Source organism: Carlito syrichta, unplaced genomic scaffold (genome assembly GCF_000164805.1).
Source record: "Carlito syrichta isolate Samal-C Ts95f unplaced genomic scaffold, Tarsius_syrichta-2.0.1 Scaffold306873, whole genome shotgun sequence".
NCBI classification, from domain to species: domain Eukaryota; kingdom Metazoa; phylum Chordata; class Mammalia; order Primates; family Tarsiidae; genus Carlito; species Carlito syrichta.
Window position 1 is genome coordinate 662048 of NW_007250969.1, and position 15933 is coordinate 677980.

Consider the following 15933-nt stretch of genomic DNA (forward strand, 5'->3'; position numbering starts at 1 on the left):
ACTCAGGGTCAGAGGACAGAGGTAATTTATGTTGATTTTAAAATGTGGCATTTATTTCACTCGAGTGCCATGTAGTAATTCATACATAGTGCATCTGATTATTAAAGAAACCAAACTGAGCATCAAGCAAGAATTTTGAGGCTGATGTTTAAAATGTATAGATATTTCAAAGAATGAGAACATAGTCTAGGACATTTACTACCAATTATTTCAGGTATAATGCTTCCTTTATGAGTGCTTTCTCAATTTTACAGACTAGACACTTTTAGGGTTCTTTCTTTACCAGATGATTTAAGAGTTGTTGCCAGAAATTCTTTCACTCACAGTTTTTTTCTGAATAGTAATGCATGTTGTATATGGATTCCAAGTACTGACCATATCTACTGCTGAAAGTTTCAGAGAAAGCACAGGAAATTGATTATTTTATTGTTCTACTATATCCCTTCATAAAAGTATGTTAAAGTACACTTTCTGGAATAAAGGTATAACCACATCATAAAAAACGCTGAAATCATCAATTGTCTTGTTCTACAATATGATCCATCAAAAGTGAAAAGTGAGTTTATGGTATTTAAAAGGATTTGTGAAAATCACCTTGGCAGTAGCTTCACTGTTAAAATCTTTAATTCTATCCGATCACTGATTTCTTGTTTTATTAGTTATCAAATATATTTTTTAAAAAGAAGTCTTGATCTAATCATTGTTCCAAGCCTGCTATGACCCAGTGTAGAAAAGTCATGGCCAAGAGAATTCAACTCCCCTCACATCACTAACTCATTTAAGCCCTGTTCACTGTAGGGAGGTCATGGACTGATTAACATGTCTTCTTCTGTCAGTGACATCTTGGAAAATTTACTGCAAGAGAAGTGTCTTTGCCTTTAACCATATGTATCACCTTGGGCAAATGATTGCAGCCCTCTGGGCTTCAGTTTTTTCACAGGGAAAATGAGATGGTTAAAATAATGATCACTAAGCCCTTTCTAGCTCTTCAACTCTAGAATATATTACTTGTATTTATAAGCACAGGGAAGCCAAAAAAAAAAAATCATTGAAACAAATGCACCTATCTGGAGATGATGCCGCTGAACATGCCAGCTTTCCTAATGTAAAAGAAAATATACCTCTATGAAGATCTGCCTGTTTGACAAACTACTGTTTGCATCTATTAAAACAAGTAGCTAGACAGATTATGTCACGCAAACCAAATAAACCGATTCAGATGATAGGACTTCTCAGTGTATAAAATCTTATATGCAAATAGGAAGTGCTGATTGAACCTGGAGTGCATATATTATTTAAAATTTGAATTTATCTAACTTTCAAACAGATCTAGAATACCCTGATCTTTATTCATTCAACAGAAAACTCAAATAAGCAATTCTATGTCTGGCATGGAAATTTATGGAAAAGTTCTGAAGCTCTGTCTCTCTCATTTTCAACAGGAAATAAGAAAGAAGAGAGCCAACAAGTTTTCAAAAGATAAGAAATACACGATAAACACACTTACACACAATATGTACAGTGAATGAGACATTAAATATTTCTAGAGATCAAAAGAGGTCCCGGAGTCTACAAACAGAGGTCATGGGTTTTCCTTCCAATTCTCTATGTTTCTATATACATAATACCAGGCATATTACTCAGACTGTGGGGTCTCAGCTTCCTCATCAGTAAAATGGATATAATAATACTTTATACTTAATGCTTTTTAAAAAATTAAATAAAAAAATGAATGTGGTATATCTGTATAATATCTTGCAATTATCAGTTATGATTGAATTTATTACTAAGCTAGATTCAGCCTACTCAACTATATATAGTTTTACCACACTCAGGATCTTTTAAATATTATGTATTTTCATTTCATTGCTGAGAGATGAACAGACTCTTGAAACTTATTTCTATAAGTGTAGTGAATATAAAGTAACTTTTGCTATGTATTCATTCGCTTCCGCTTATTCATGATAGTTATGATTTATAGAGTTGCCAGAGCACTGAATTAGTAGATGCTGAACCATTGCTCTTACCAACAATACAGGGTTAGGTTCCTATAAGCTTGTTACAATATTCTGATTAATCCATCAATGTATAATTTTTTTATGTGTGCTTCTGTTTAAATATACCTTGTTTAATATATATGATTGATTCATTAACACTGAACATACCACCGATGGCACTATAACTCATGTCTGAACAAAGTTTAAATGACACAAGTATTTTCTCAGTAGGAGACACCAAAGCCTTTTTACAATTATAGACAAAATTTTAGCACTGCCTTTGGGTGCCATTTAAAATAGAAAAGTCATCAACAAAAAGCACCAAAAAAATGCAAAAAATGTGGCACACAGAGACTGTAAAAAGGAGACTTGTTTATAGCATGAGAGCTGAAACACAAAGGCAGAGCATTGCCTTGTCCAGCCTCAGGTGAGAATCTGCATTTGGTGTGACTCAAGTTTTTCACAATTCTGCACATCTGGGAATGACCACAAAAGTGCCATGAATATTTATTTGGGAGTTATAAATACATTTTAGCAAATAGGCAAATTCACAGACAGAATCCTCAAATAATGAGGATCAACTATATGTGTGAATACACTTGTGTGTATTTATATACAATAATATATTCATTCACACTTAATCATGTGGCAGACACAATGTTAAGTATTATGCTTACATCCTTTACTTTACTATAATAATTCTGTAATGTATTTCCATAATTTTACCAATAAGAAATTGAGAACTGAAGAGTTAAAACAATTGGTGAAATGTTCTGGGTATACCCAAAATTTAGAATTGGGTCTGACTTTAGCGCCTATACCTGTATCCTTAAATTATTCTGCATATCACCTATTTTACAAGGAGAGGAGTTTTCTAAAAATCAAGCAAGTAAACAGTCATGATCCTTATGTCAAATCTGAAAACTACTGTTTATGACTATCATATTTAACCAAAATGTAAATAACCAAGGTAACTTAATTTGAAAATAGAGAGACAGACACTTAAATGTCTATCATTATTCATATGCATGCTGCCAATTTTTACTCATTCAACAAATATTCATTAAATACCTACTATGTGCTAAGAGCTACTGTCATGAACATAAAAGGTAATGCTGTTCTCTGTCATCATAATCAGAAGCATTCTCTATCAATCTTCCAACCTGGAGAAGACACACATACCACTACAGCCACTTCAAACTCTGAAGGGTCAAAAATGAAAGAAAGGTTATTGCTAAATGTAATGTTATTACCTGCCAAGCTAATGATGCCTGGGAATTATATAAAAGATTGTGCTCAATATCCAGTTTTGTTATGAATGATAGATGTGTTCATAAAAGCTTACACATGAAATAATAACTTTAAGGAACATGTACCAATCAGGATAAATTAGACTCTCCTACAATAACATACAACCACAAAGTATCACAATAAAGACTTATTTTTTCAAAGTCTAATGTAGGTTGAATGGCTCTCTTTCATCTTGTAGCCTGATCTTAATACACAATAAATCAAAAGTCTGGAAAATACAGAAAGTGAATGAGTTTCAGGTATGCAAAGCCTCTGCAACGAACACAAATGAATTTTCTTATTAATCCTAGATATAATACCTAACCATTCAGATTATGCATAATCTTAAAATTTTCTTTTTGTTGAATGGTACAAAATGGTCAATGCCCATAGTTTAAAGATTGTTTCTCTGTGCTTCAGATTTCTTCTCATTCATATTATCTTCCAAAACAAACAAACAAAAGATTTTAAAGAGAACACTTAAATGTTTTTTTTAGGATGCTGAGTGAGAACTCAGCTTCAGTCTTATTCCAATTATCTTGCTTATATAGGCTTGCCATTTAAAAAAAAAAAAAAGAGGAGAGTTTATCTCCAAGTAGATAGTGTCAGAAAAAGGGAGGGAGGGAGGGAGGGAAAGAAAGAGGGGAAGGAATTGCCATCCAGCAAGCCCAATATTGGGGTTTATGGTTTTTGACAGTTGCTATTAATTAACTGGAGTTGGCCCTTGTATACTTGGGTGACTAGTGCTCCCCATAAATTCATCTCCTCTCAGAATCTCAGAAAGCAAAGTTATTTGGAAATAGGGTTTTTGCAGATGTAATTACTTAAGCTAAGATGAGATCATACTGTATTAGAGTGGGCCATAAATCCAATTAGTGGTGTCTTTATAAGAGGAAAGGACATACAGACACACCTGGATGAAGCCCACATGACAAGGGGAGCGAGACTGGAATAATGCACTAGAATGTCAGGAAACTTGGGAGCCACCAGGAAGCAGGAACAAGAAGGATTCTCCCCTGGAGCCTACAGAGGGAGCACTGCTCTCCTCTCACTTTGATTTCCTACCTCCAGCCTTCAAAGCTGTAAGAGAATATACTTTGGTTGTTTTTTAGCATCCGGTTTACCAGTAATTAATGGTGGCAGCCCCAGGAAACTAATAAACAGTGGATTTTAGATTCTGAATAAGAATTGTTCATTTCACCTCTTTTGTTTTCATAAATGTCTATGAATTTTAGGCTAGTCTCAGGTCTTATAGCTTCTCCAGAGAACTCCCTTGCCCCTAACAGGGAAGGCCCTGGGATGCCCTCATTCTCTCTGCTCTTGAAGTACCTCTGTAGGGCACTGCTTTCTCACTTCCTGTGGCTCTCAGTCTCATCCTATTCACTAGTCCCTACCCCAGTTGCCTCCCCAGTTTATACACAAACTCCAGTTGCCTCCCCAGTTTATACATAAACTCACACCACCACCATGCCCTCCATGTTGCATCTCCCTCAGGAACATTCATTCTCTAGATCAAGGGGCAGCAAACTTTTCACGTAAAGGATCACATAGCAAATTTTTTAGGTTTCGTTAGCCATACTGTGTCTGTTACATTTTAGGCTTTGTTAATGGTACCATGTGTGTTACGACTACTAATCTCTGTCATTGTAGCACAAAAACCATAGGCAATATGTAAATGAATGAGTGAGTGTGGCAGTGTTTCAACACAACTTCACACACTGGGATTTAAAGTTCATGTATTACCCCCAAGTCACAAACAGTCTTCTTTTGATTTTTTTTTTAACCATTTAAAAACAAAAACCCTATGTGACTGGCAGATAACATAAAACAGGCAACAGGCTAGATGTGGTCCTCGGATAGTTTGCTAAGCCTGATCTAGATCAGTGACTCTCAACTAGAGACAGTTTTGCCCTCTGTCCCAAGAAACATCTGGCAATGTCACTGTCTAGAAACATTTTTTTATTGTCACAGCTCATTGGGTCTACTGGCACCTAATGGGTGGAGGCCAGGGACGTTGCTAACATCCTACAATACACAGACACCTCCCCTACTCCCCAACAAAGACGTATCCAATCGAAAATGCCAACTCTACTGAGTTGGAAATCCTGATTTAGATAAAGAATTCCTGTGAAATACAGAGAACCTCCCCAACAAATCCTTCTAGGCTACACAGTTATTAAAGCCTCACTTAAGTTATACCCTCTTTTTTTTAAGTGAGATAGCAGGATTTAGAGAGGTCAGAAAAGCTCCCACGGTGGGAGGGGACCTGGAGTTGCCCACCTATTCACTCTAACTGAGATTGTTTTGCTCTTCCTCAGCATCCTAATGTATGTGTAGATCGTTAACAGTGTCTTGTTTATTACGTTAGCTGCAACGTTCCCTCCTATTACATGGGAGCCTTCGGAGGATAAGGGGTATCTCTCATCCACCTTCATGTTCCTAGGACATGGAATGCTTGTTGAGAAGAACTGAACTAAGAAAATAATGAAATCAAATCTTCAAGGTACAGACACTCCTCAGGCAGGTGCCAGATTGGGGAATTTCAACTTTCCTAGAGCCGCTCCTTCTATCCTTCAGGTGGTCACTGTCTGTCCAAGCATGCCAGACCAGCTGAGTGGGTCAGCTGCCAATAGAAGACCCCAGGCTTCATACACCATGTATGACTGCTGGCCAGAAGGCCAGCAGGACTTGAGGCAGTTGAGCTCCACTGGGAGAGGAGTTCCATTTAGAGCCACACAGGCCTGTTTCTTGCACAGTCGCTCCTAGAGTCCTGGGTCATGATGAATCCACAAGCATTTACAGATCTCAGTGTTGGAAGCTGCTTGGTATACAAGGCTGGTGCAGTGGAGGCCAGAGACGGGAATGGGTCTGGCAGGATCGCCCAGCTCTGAGTTTCTCTGCCCACTCCTCCCTAATGTGCCTGATACCCCAGGGATCCTGGCACAGCTTCCCATCCCAGTAGGCTCCAGGTTTGGTCTCACCCTCACCCGACTCTGCTCTTCCAGCCTCACAGCCTATCTTGGCCCTTCCCTAAAGTTTCTGCACTGACTCCAGCTCCTTCTCTCGTGAGTTCTGGAATCAGCTAGCAGATACCCCAGAGACCCACCAGGCCAAAACATTTATTGGCTCCCTCCTGGCACCTGTCTGCAGCCCTGGAACACAATGCAAAGCCTCTGCCACCAACCTCAGGACTGGGCCATCTGTCCCACCCTCCTACTTCACCTCTGCTCAGATCTGCCCTCCTACCTATTCCAGTTAGCTTACCACCTGCTTCCTTCTCCACCAGGCCACACTGGATTAATGCTTTGCTTGCTGGCTTTTGTGGCTATTTTGATTCAATCTCCCCCCTTGCCAGTCTCTGTGAGCCCACAACCTGACCTGTACTTGTACTTGTCATCAAGCAGGGACTGAATACCACCAGGTTATATCTTGCTGTCATGGCAGTCAAGCTTGTATAGGGGAATGTGGCAGAAACTAAAGTATGGAGAGTTTGTGGTAAAGTAGACCAAACCAATGGAAGTAGCCTCAGACAACGGACAATAAAACAGTTTACCTGCAAAATATGGCACAAAAATGATAAATGCTTTAAGTTGACAGATATCCAAGTTACTTTGGTTTGATCATTAGGCATTGTATGCTTGTATTAAAATATTACATGTACTCCATATACATGTAAAGTAGTATGTATCCAAAAATTTTAAAAATTTAAAATTTACATGATACAGAGATCAGAGCAGGGTAAATACAAACAGCCCCATTTCCTGAGTGGGCAAAGCCAGCACTTACTGAGCTCTGAGAATGTGGAAGCCACTACACTAAGTACATGTGTCAACTAGCATGTGTCAACTAGCTCACATGGGAGTCACAGCAACACTGACCCTAAGTGGCAGTGCTATACTCATAGCACAGATTGGGCAAAGGAGGTTCAGAAAAGGTCTGTGTTCGGCTAATGAAGAACAGGGTCCAGATATGCCTGATTGCAAAGTCCACGCTCTCCTCCCTGAAACCTCTGGAAGTCATGAGAGACTCCAGAGGACAGCTGAGACCTGCACTGTATGGTGGAGAATGAGAGGCACATAGAGTCACAAGAAGAGGGGAAGGCTACATGGAAATAGAGCATATGCAGGGAAGGCATGTTTGGTTGCAGGTAGGGAGACCTGCCTGGCCAGAGCATTTGAGAATGAGAGTTGAAAATGTAGAGAAGCTTCCTCATGCTCCTGCAAATGAGAAAGAATAGCATGTCTGATGTTGTAAGACATAGTTACCAGAGGGTGTGCACTATGGAGTGAGAAGCTCTATTTGTGGAATAAGACCCCAATACAAAAATATACCTCTTACCCCTCAAGCAAATCCCTGGCAACAGTTTTGTCAGTGTCTCCTGCATTGCATTTGAGGATCCCCAATAATAATTACATGAAATGCCCATAAAGGGAGCAAGCTGTTTAGTCAGGTGTTTACTTGGGCCAGTGTAATCACTTCCTATTGCTGCTGTAGCAAATCACCACAAATGAAGTGACTTAAAGCAACACGTGTATAATCTTACAATCCTGGAGGTTAGAAATCTGAAAGGAGCCTCACTGGCTAAAATCAATGTGTTGGCAGGGCTGCTCTTCATTGGAGGACCTAGAGGAAAATCTTCACCTTTTCCAGCTGCTAGATACTGCCCACATTCCCTAACTCTTGGCTCCTTCCATCTTCAAAGCCAGCAATGGCAAGTCAGGTCCTTCTCACACTGCATCATTCTGATGTCAACTCTCCTGTCTCTTCCACTTCCAAGGACCTTTGTGATTAGACTAGACCCACCTAGATAATCTAGGATAACCTCCCACTTCAAAGTCAACTGATTAGCAACCATAATTCCATCTGCAACCTTGATTTTCCCCTTGCCAGGTGACAAAGATTCATGGGTTCTGGGGACTGGGACATGCGCATCTTTGAACACTATTGCTACAGTCTGTGATCTTGCTCTTGGGGCACACTGACTGTAGGTCTGCTGCCCTCCAATGTGTACCCTATAGCCCACCTAGAGAGTCCTTTGGAAGAAGATGCTCCACAGCTAACATCTCTGTGTAACAGGGAGCACTCCAGCACTCAGGAGCCCAGAATAAAGCCATCACAAAACATGTGGCCTCAAGGATATCTCTCGCCCTGTCTGGTTACTCGTCCTGTCTTCTCTGTTGGATATACTCATGATCGCTCACAGACTAGCTCCCTGCAAGGAACTTACAGGGCCAATCCTGGCCTTAATCAAGCAGGAGTTGACTGCTCCAGCCTGACCTCTGAGGTTTGGCATCCAGTGACTAGCCCTTTTATCGCTTTGTGTTTCTATTCTGGGCCCTCAAGTTCGTGTCAAGTTCCTTATGTTATCTTGAGTTCTTTCTTTGAAACTGTTTTTTATTGCCTCTACCTGCCAGTCCAGGGTCCTGCCCCCAGGTTGGTGGTGGGGTCCTCCTTCTGAGAGATTTCCTATCTGCCTCTGTGGCTCTCTGGCCTTCTCCTGTCCCTATGGTCAGAGCTCCTCCTCCCCAAGCCCACCAGCTCTGCCTCAACACACTGGGCAGCTCCAGTGCTAGGCCCTGACTCTGTCCACGGAAAGGAGTGTCTCCTAAGAGATCCAACACAGTGCTCCCTTGAGTTAGAGCCAGAGTAGTACTGGAACATCTAAAACATGCAAATCAGGAAATCAGAGGCTCTGCTAGAGGAAAGGAGTTAGGATACTCCCCAGATCATCTTATTCACTTAAATACTCACCTAGGAATGACACAACACCTGCAACTTGTCAATGCACTTTAAAATCTATTATTTGTTCTGTATAAGAACCAGTGAGAGATAAATGCATCCATTATTAACACTAAATGACAGATGAGAAAAATGGGGTTGGAAAGGATAATAGGTCTACCAATGATTATACAACTAGTAAAGGCAAAGCTGGGGCCTGAGCACATATGTGAGTCCTGACTCCTAGGACAGTATCTTTCTTGCCACATGCTGTCCGTGAGTTCAGCCAGTAGATAGTCTCTGGTTGAGAATTTCTGGGTTGGAGGGACTGTGAATCTCACCTAGGCTCATAATCAAGCCGAGACTAGAACCTGCCTGGAAATGTGCTGCCCAGTAGTCAGTCAGCCTTCGCTTCAACAGCCCACACAGTCACATATTCCACCTTTAAGCATGTCTGAATACTAATAAATGCTTCTGTATCTGGAGCTCAGATTCTTCTCACCATGTGGCTTCTCTGGTTTATGCCACAAATGACATAATGACAGCAGCCCAATCTCACCTCCCATCTGGGCAGGACCTCCACCCCGAGGTCTGCTAACCTGTCAGCACATGGGGAGGGGTTGCTCCTCCTCATGCTTCTATCTTCACAGCATGAGCTAGAACAGAGATTCAGAAACACACTAACCTAGAAGACCTGGAACTGGTTTTTGCTCCAGCAGCTCTGCCAAGCAATCAGAAATTCTAGTAAACACGCACCCATCTGGAGAAGGCAACCAAACTGCAACTCTTTCTGCAGGAGACCCAGATGAAGCTTGATCAAAGTGCAGCTGGAGGATGAGGAAAGGTAGTGATTCACAGATCCCAGCTGCTCGCCCTCATATGATGGAGTAGCTGAGAGAAGGAACGAGCTGTGCTTCAATTACTCCTACCCAGAAATCACTACAGTCCAAAAGTCTGCTATTTGTGGCGGGGCTGCTTAAGCAGCATACCTGAGCAGGGTGATTGCTTCTCTCTCGCATCTTGATTCAATTGGTTGGGTTTTTTATGTTCTTTTTCTCTCCCTTTTGTTTTCATTACAGAAGAAATTTCAAGCCAGCCTGGTTGATTAAGCAGATCAGTTTCTAGACATGCCTAGGGCAGCCTGTCCACGTGGAGGGTGAGGTCCTACAGAAACTGCTGCTGAGTGTGGCTGCAGGGAGCAATGAGAGTCGGCCACTGGATCCCATTTGGGGAGCTGCTGTTGGCAGCTCAGGGAGCCCATGGCTTGGGTATTCTCTTCTGGTGCCTCTTGGTCTTTGTCCTGTACTTGCAGTAACTGAAGTCGTGCTTGAGACCAAGCATCAACGTCAGTCCTAGGTCTGGAATGTAGGTTCCTGATTTGCCCACCAAGCTTGGTTTCCTGCCCAGTACCCTTTTCTTGGACAGTAATGTCCTTCCACGGTCTTGACAGACTTTCCCTGGAACCCAGGCCTTCAGCAGGCCCCGCCAATTTTCCTAATGCCAGCACCCTGCTGGATCATCTGCAGATCCTGGTACCCACACACCCCATTGTTGGATGCCACCCTCCTATCAGACTTTCAACCTTTAACCCAGGCCAAACCTTCCAATGCCTGCCTCTGCTGTTAAGCCTCAGTAAACAATATCTCAAAAGGAAGAACTAAGTGGCAGCCTAAGAAGCAAATGTTTTCTCTGACCTTCTCCTTTCCTCCTGTCTCTCAGTCCTATTCTCCCCTGAGGCTAGCCATAGAGACTAGAGTCCCTCTTCCCCAAGTCAGGTCATAGAAAGCAGAACCCCTTCTCCCAAAATTAGACACAAAACCCAAAAGTATTACTCTCTAACTGTCCCTCTGCCCTATCTATATAAAACTGGCCATAAAAAAATGATCTGATCTGGGCATTCTTGTTTGACGATGGGCCATAAGACCCACGTTCCAGATAGGGTCTTGCCTCGCATCCAGAAAGAAGGAATGCTGCACAGAGAGGTCTAGAATAATCTACACAGACAGGCCTCACTGGGTTTCCTCACTCAGTCTGTTAGCATTAGATTGTATCCTTTTTATCCAATCATATTTCTACACGGCTGTCCATACTTTGCTGAACCTAAGCATAAAAATGGGCAATGTCCCCTGTATCTTTGGGTCTTCATTCTGAATGCTCCCAAGTATACACACTAAATAAATGTGTGTGCCTTTTCGCCTGTTAATCGATTTGCCTCACTTCTGATGACTCGCTTCCTCCAGCAGGGTGTCTAGCTTCCTCCATTTCCTGTCAGCAGCTGGGTTGACACTAGCTCAAGCCCAAGCCTGGGAACCAGTCTAGCTTCTCAGGACCTCCAAGTCTCTCTGGGGTTGCCACTTTCAAGATCTTGTCTGCTCAAAGCAGCTCAGAGGGAAGTATAGGAAAGAAAATGCTGCAGAAGGGGTGTGACCTAGACGAGAAAGGGGGTGTTGGCAAACGGCAACCCCAACCTGAGCCATGGCTGTCAGTGCCTTTTACACCACCACTCCCTAGTCCCTTCTTGCCTATCCAGAAACCTGATTTCAAGACAGAAAGGACCAGGCCATTCCTGTGGACAGCAGAGGCCAAGTCATGATGAGGTAAAGCCTGCACTTTGAGTGCTTTTGATCTTTCCTTTGATTCCCTATTGATGACAACTAACAAGTTACCCCAAGTTCTATTTACCACATCTAAGGGCATCTGAATTCAGGGAAAACAATCTGGTACTTGGTTGTCTTGAGACTGTATTTAAACTTACAATAAACTCTTTTTGCCATGTGGTGAATTTTTTTACAGAAATATCTCTCCCATTTGCTAATTGATGTGATAAACAAAGATATGCCTTCTCCTCTTCCTTTACTACCTTCAAAATTTAACAGTAATATTCTGCTTCAGCAGAAAGAACAAACGGCTAGTTACTCATTCATGGAAAACAGGTGAAAATTTTCCAGTGACTGTTTCTTTGAGGTGTCTATTTTAAGAGACTTGATGGGGAGCAGGTTACAAGGTGAACATCCAACCTTTTAGAGAGCAAGAATTGGGAGCTTCCTGACTGGCTGCTAGTTGAATGCCAACATGCAGTGTGTGCCCCCAACACACTGAGCTGGTCTCCAGACTTCAAGTGTTTTGCAAACCTATCCCAAGCCTGAATGTCATAGCCACCTTTGCAACAACAATGCTTTTTATTGAAACTGAGCAGAAAAATATAGCAAAAAAGATTCCTTGCTATTCTCCAGGTGAAAGAAAACATTTTTCTCAAGAAAAAGGTTGGGAAGTATAAGAGCCAAGCATTGTTGTAGACTCTCACCAATTTCCAAAATACCATTTAAAAAATAATTACACCCACAATTTATGCATGATTCATTAGACAGCAAGATAAAATGTACTGCCTAATTTTAATTGCACAAAAAGAGTAGGCATCATGAAATATATCCCTAACTTCTTGGGATTATAACCTGCTTGGTAACATCTTTGCCATAACATAACTCTTGTCCAAATAGTATATCTTGATTAAATTATAACAGCATTTTTAGTTTCATGATTTGATAGACCTCTGAAGAATTTATTTTAGTTAAGCAATTAGAAGGTCAAATAATCTGTTGTCAATATTTAAGCTTTTACTTGTGAAAGGTAATAGGCTTGCATCACAGGATCTCCTGCAAAGATGACAGGAATGTTATCTCAGGAAAAAAAAAAATTCAGATGTCTGCACACTAAAGTGGCTTTAAAGACTACAGTTTTCCTTTCTGTCCCTCCTGCCCCCACCCTCTGGTAAGAACAGATGATGCCCTGCACTGTATGGACATTGGTAGGGGATCTCCCCATTATATTATCCACCCTGATTGCACACTGAATCTAGAGAAAAATAGAATAGATATGACATCTTACATAATAAGTAATGAAATGATAGACAACATCTTGCAGGATGCACACAGGTCTCTGGCAGATGCAAGCTGCTGCCTTCCTTAATCTGAAGGAGTCAGACTGATAAAGAGCACCTGGAATTGCATTTAACATTGTCTTATGACAGCAAAGTCTGCAGGGGTCACCCACCCATTCCTTTAGACTTTGAGTGACAACTACCATTAAACACGGGTTCTGGCAACCACCTCCAAAGGAGGAGCAAAATTCATGTGACAGGAACAGTGCTTGATTTCCCCGTGATCACAGTTCACACACATACCTGTGGTCTTTAATGGGGTTTTTTCTCCTAGCAACAGTTTTAACCTTTTGGCGTGGATTTTGCCTTGATAATGTGAGTCGGCCACCACTGCGGAAGTGAAGGACATGTTGCAGAGGGTGCAGCACTTGTTCTTATCCACCATGTCAGCATCGCTTCCCTGTGGAACGAAGAAGACAGTGAGACAGAAGCCCAGGCCCTAAGGGTTCTTTCCCCATTCTACTCTTCTGCAAACGATACTGACCACAGACCAACTAGTATACTGAAATGTCTGGTTTTTGTTCACAGTCTCTTTTTTTCTTCATGATAATCATCGTCAAAACTTACTCAGTGACAGACTTTGACATTCACTTAGTGGCTACTAATGCCAGATACTGGGAATTCAGGGCACTTTTGCAGAGATGAGTTACCCAAAGAGAAAAGGGGCCCACAATTAGGCAAGAGCACTTTGTGTCTGGCACCATGAGGGAAAGCAGTCTCTAATTGGATCCATTATACTCATTAAAGTAAGTAAAATATCAGAGTTCAGATGACCTAAATTATTTAGGAGAAATTATCATTTGGCATTCAGCTCTGCTTCTGACCAATTTTAGCCTCACCAGCATATATGGCTGGGATGTCCAAGATATTTTCTTTTTAAGATTTCTTTAAATAATGGAACATTTTTCATAATTAACTTGAGTCTATATCATAAAGCTATGATGGTCGTGCTGGCTGGATATTCTGGGATAGTTTGTGTAATTTTCCTTTTCTTCAGGAAAGGCGATTCATTAAATGCTGCACAAAATGCTTAAATCCAGCTGAATTTTTATTCCTTTGTAAGACTTAATGAAAATGAATCATAATTCAGAAAAAAATAAATCCTTGGTCAGACGTGACCTGCTATTGTGCTCACAGGTCATCAATTACCTCTACTTATAAAGGGAAGATTAATACACTGCTTTCTCTCCTGCTTAGTTAGACATAGAGGGAGGCAGCCTCTTCGATAAGAAGTTCATCTAGTCCTTAACGAAGCAGCTATAGCAAAGCACTTCTATGTTAAAAAGCAGCCTTGGAGGAGTACATGGCCTCACGACAGACCCTTCTCTTATTCCTGGTGGATCTCTAAAGAGTACAATTTAAAATCGGATGGGGAGGAGAATGCAAGTGGGAATGGGATGGAGGAAAGGAATTACATATTTTATCTGCATAATAATAAGATGTCCAGACTGCTGGAAAGAGTGTTGCCTTGCAAATTATGTGGTAGTTAGAAAATGAGCTCCTCCCTCCTTAAGATGTTAGTTATTAATATCTCTGGTAATTAGAATTTCATCCTAGGAAAGAGTAGAGTGTGCGTGTGTGTGTGTGTGTGTGTGTGTGTGTGTGTGTGTGTGCGCGCGCGTGTGTGTGTGCATGTGTGTGCGTGTGTGTGTGTGTGTGTGTGTACATGCACACATCTGTGTGTATGTGTGTCTCCCAGGAGCAGGAGGAGGGAAGAGAGCCACTTCAAATGTTAGGCATGTAGGGAGATGGTCAGCAAGAGGAAATGAGTCCTCTGGAGAAAGGAGGAGCTTTTCTAAAGGTCCTCTCCTGGCAGGGAATCTGGTAGGCACTGAAGCTGTGCCTGTTGGTAATACCCTTGCGGAGGATTTAAAACCAACAGACATGCTTTAAGTTTTCTCCTCAGGGAAAACATAAAAAGCATAAACACTTGTACACCTCTGTGTAGAATACTGTGGAAATGAAGTGGACCCTGCAGAAAAGGGCAGGGTTGGCTTCCTAGCGCCCCTACTCCCCACTCACCCACCTAGGAGATGGCATAGAAGCCCATGGTACAGGTATAGCCCAGGAACACCAGGAAGTGGCAAGTCAGAAAGTTACTGAGGGTTCAAACCCCTTAAATGAGAATTGGGTAGCTCAAGAAGAATACAAGAACAGAACTGGTGCTTCCTACTGTATGTCAGAGAATACATACTCATGTTACGTTTTTTATTTTTATACATTTAAGGGGTACAAGGGCACTTTTTTGACATGAATACATTGCATAATGGTGAAGTCTGGGTTTTTAGTGTAACAAAGAACTAAAAATAGAACTACCATTAGATCCAGCAATCCCACCACTGGGTATCTACCCAAGGAAAAGAAATCATTATAATCAAAAGGCTACCTACAGTCATATGTTTATCACAGCACTATTCAAAATAGCAAAGCTATGGAATGCTCATCAACAGATGACTACATAAATAAAATATGGCCTGCTATTGTACTCAATGAAATACTACTCAGCTATTTTTAAAAAATGAAATCAAGTATTACATTTGCTCAAAAAAAGGAAGACTTCCAAGGTGAAAATGATGTTTGAATTATCATATATTTTACCTACTTATGCATGATATAAGTCAAAGCATGTAATTTTTAAAAATTAGGAACAAGTTCATAAGTCAGAGCATAACCCACAATCCATATCTTGTTAGAATCTGTGCCCCACTTCTACTGCTCCCAGAGAAAGTTCCAGCTAATGCTTGCCTTTCTCCCCGAAGCTCTAACATGTAGAAATTTCTAAAGAAAGGCTGGACGGGGCTGTTATCACTATGCAAAGTGAATGAGAACTAGTTTCCCAGGCAAAGAATGGCCCTTACACTGGACAATGACCAATGGATGTTTGCCATTCATTTATCCAACACTTTCTTAAGACCTACTAATTGTGTCAGAAGCTATGCTAGAAGAGTATGACTCCAACCCTGTTACCAAGGAAACTGGCACCAAAAGCAT

General features: G+C 41.3%; 1 protein-coding gene across 1 annotated transcript in view; it reads right to left on the bottom strand.

The window, feature by feature from the left end:
- Nucleotides 1–13341, bottom strand: part of ZMAT4 (zinc finger matrin-type 4) — a 175050-nt gene extending 161709 nt beyond the window's left edge. Inside the window, exon 1 of the mRNA XM_008063493.2 lies at nt 13186–13341. Coding sequence (XP_008061684.2) covers nt 13186–13327 — 142 coding nt within the window. The 5' untranslated portion in view covers nt 13328–13341. The remainder of the gene's footprint in view (nt 1–13185) is intronic.
- Nucleotides 13342–15933: the final 2592 nt, after the last annotated feature.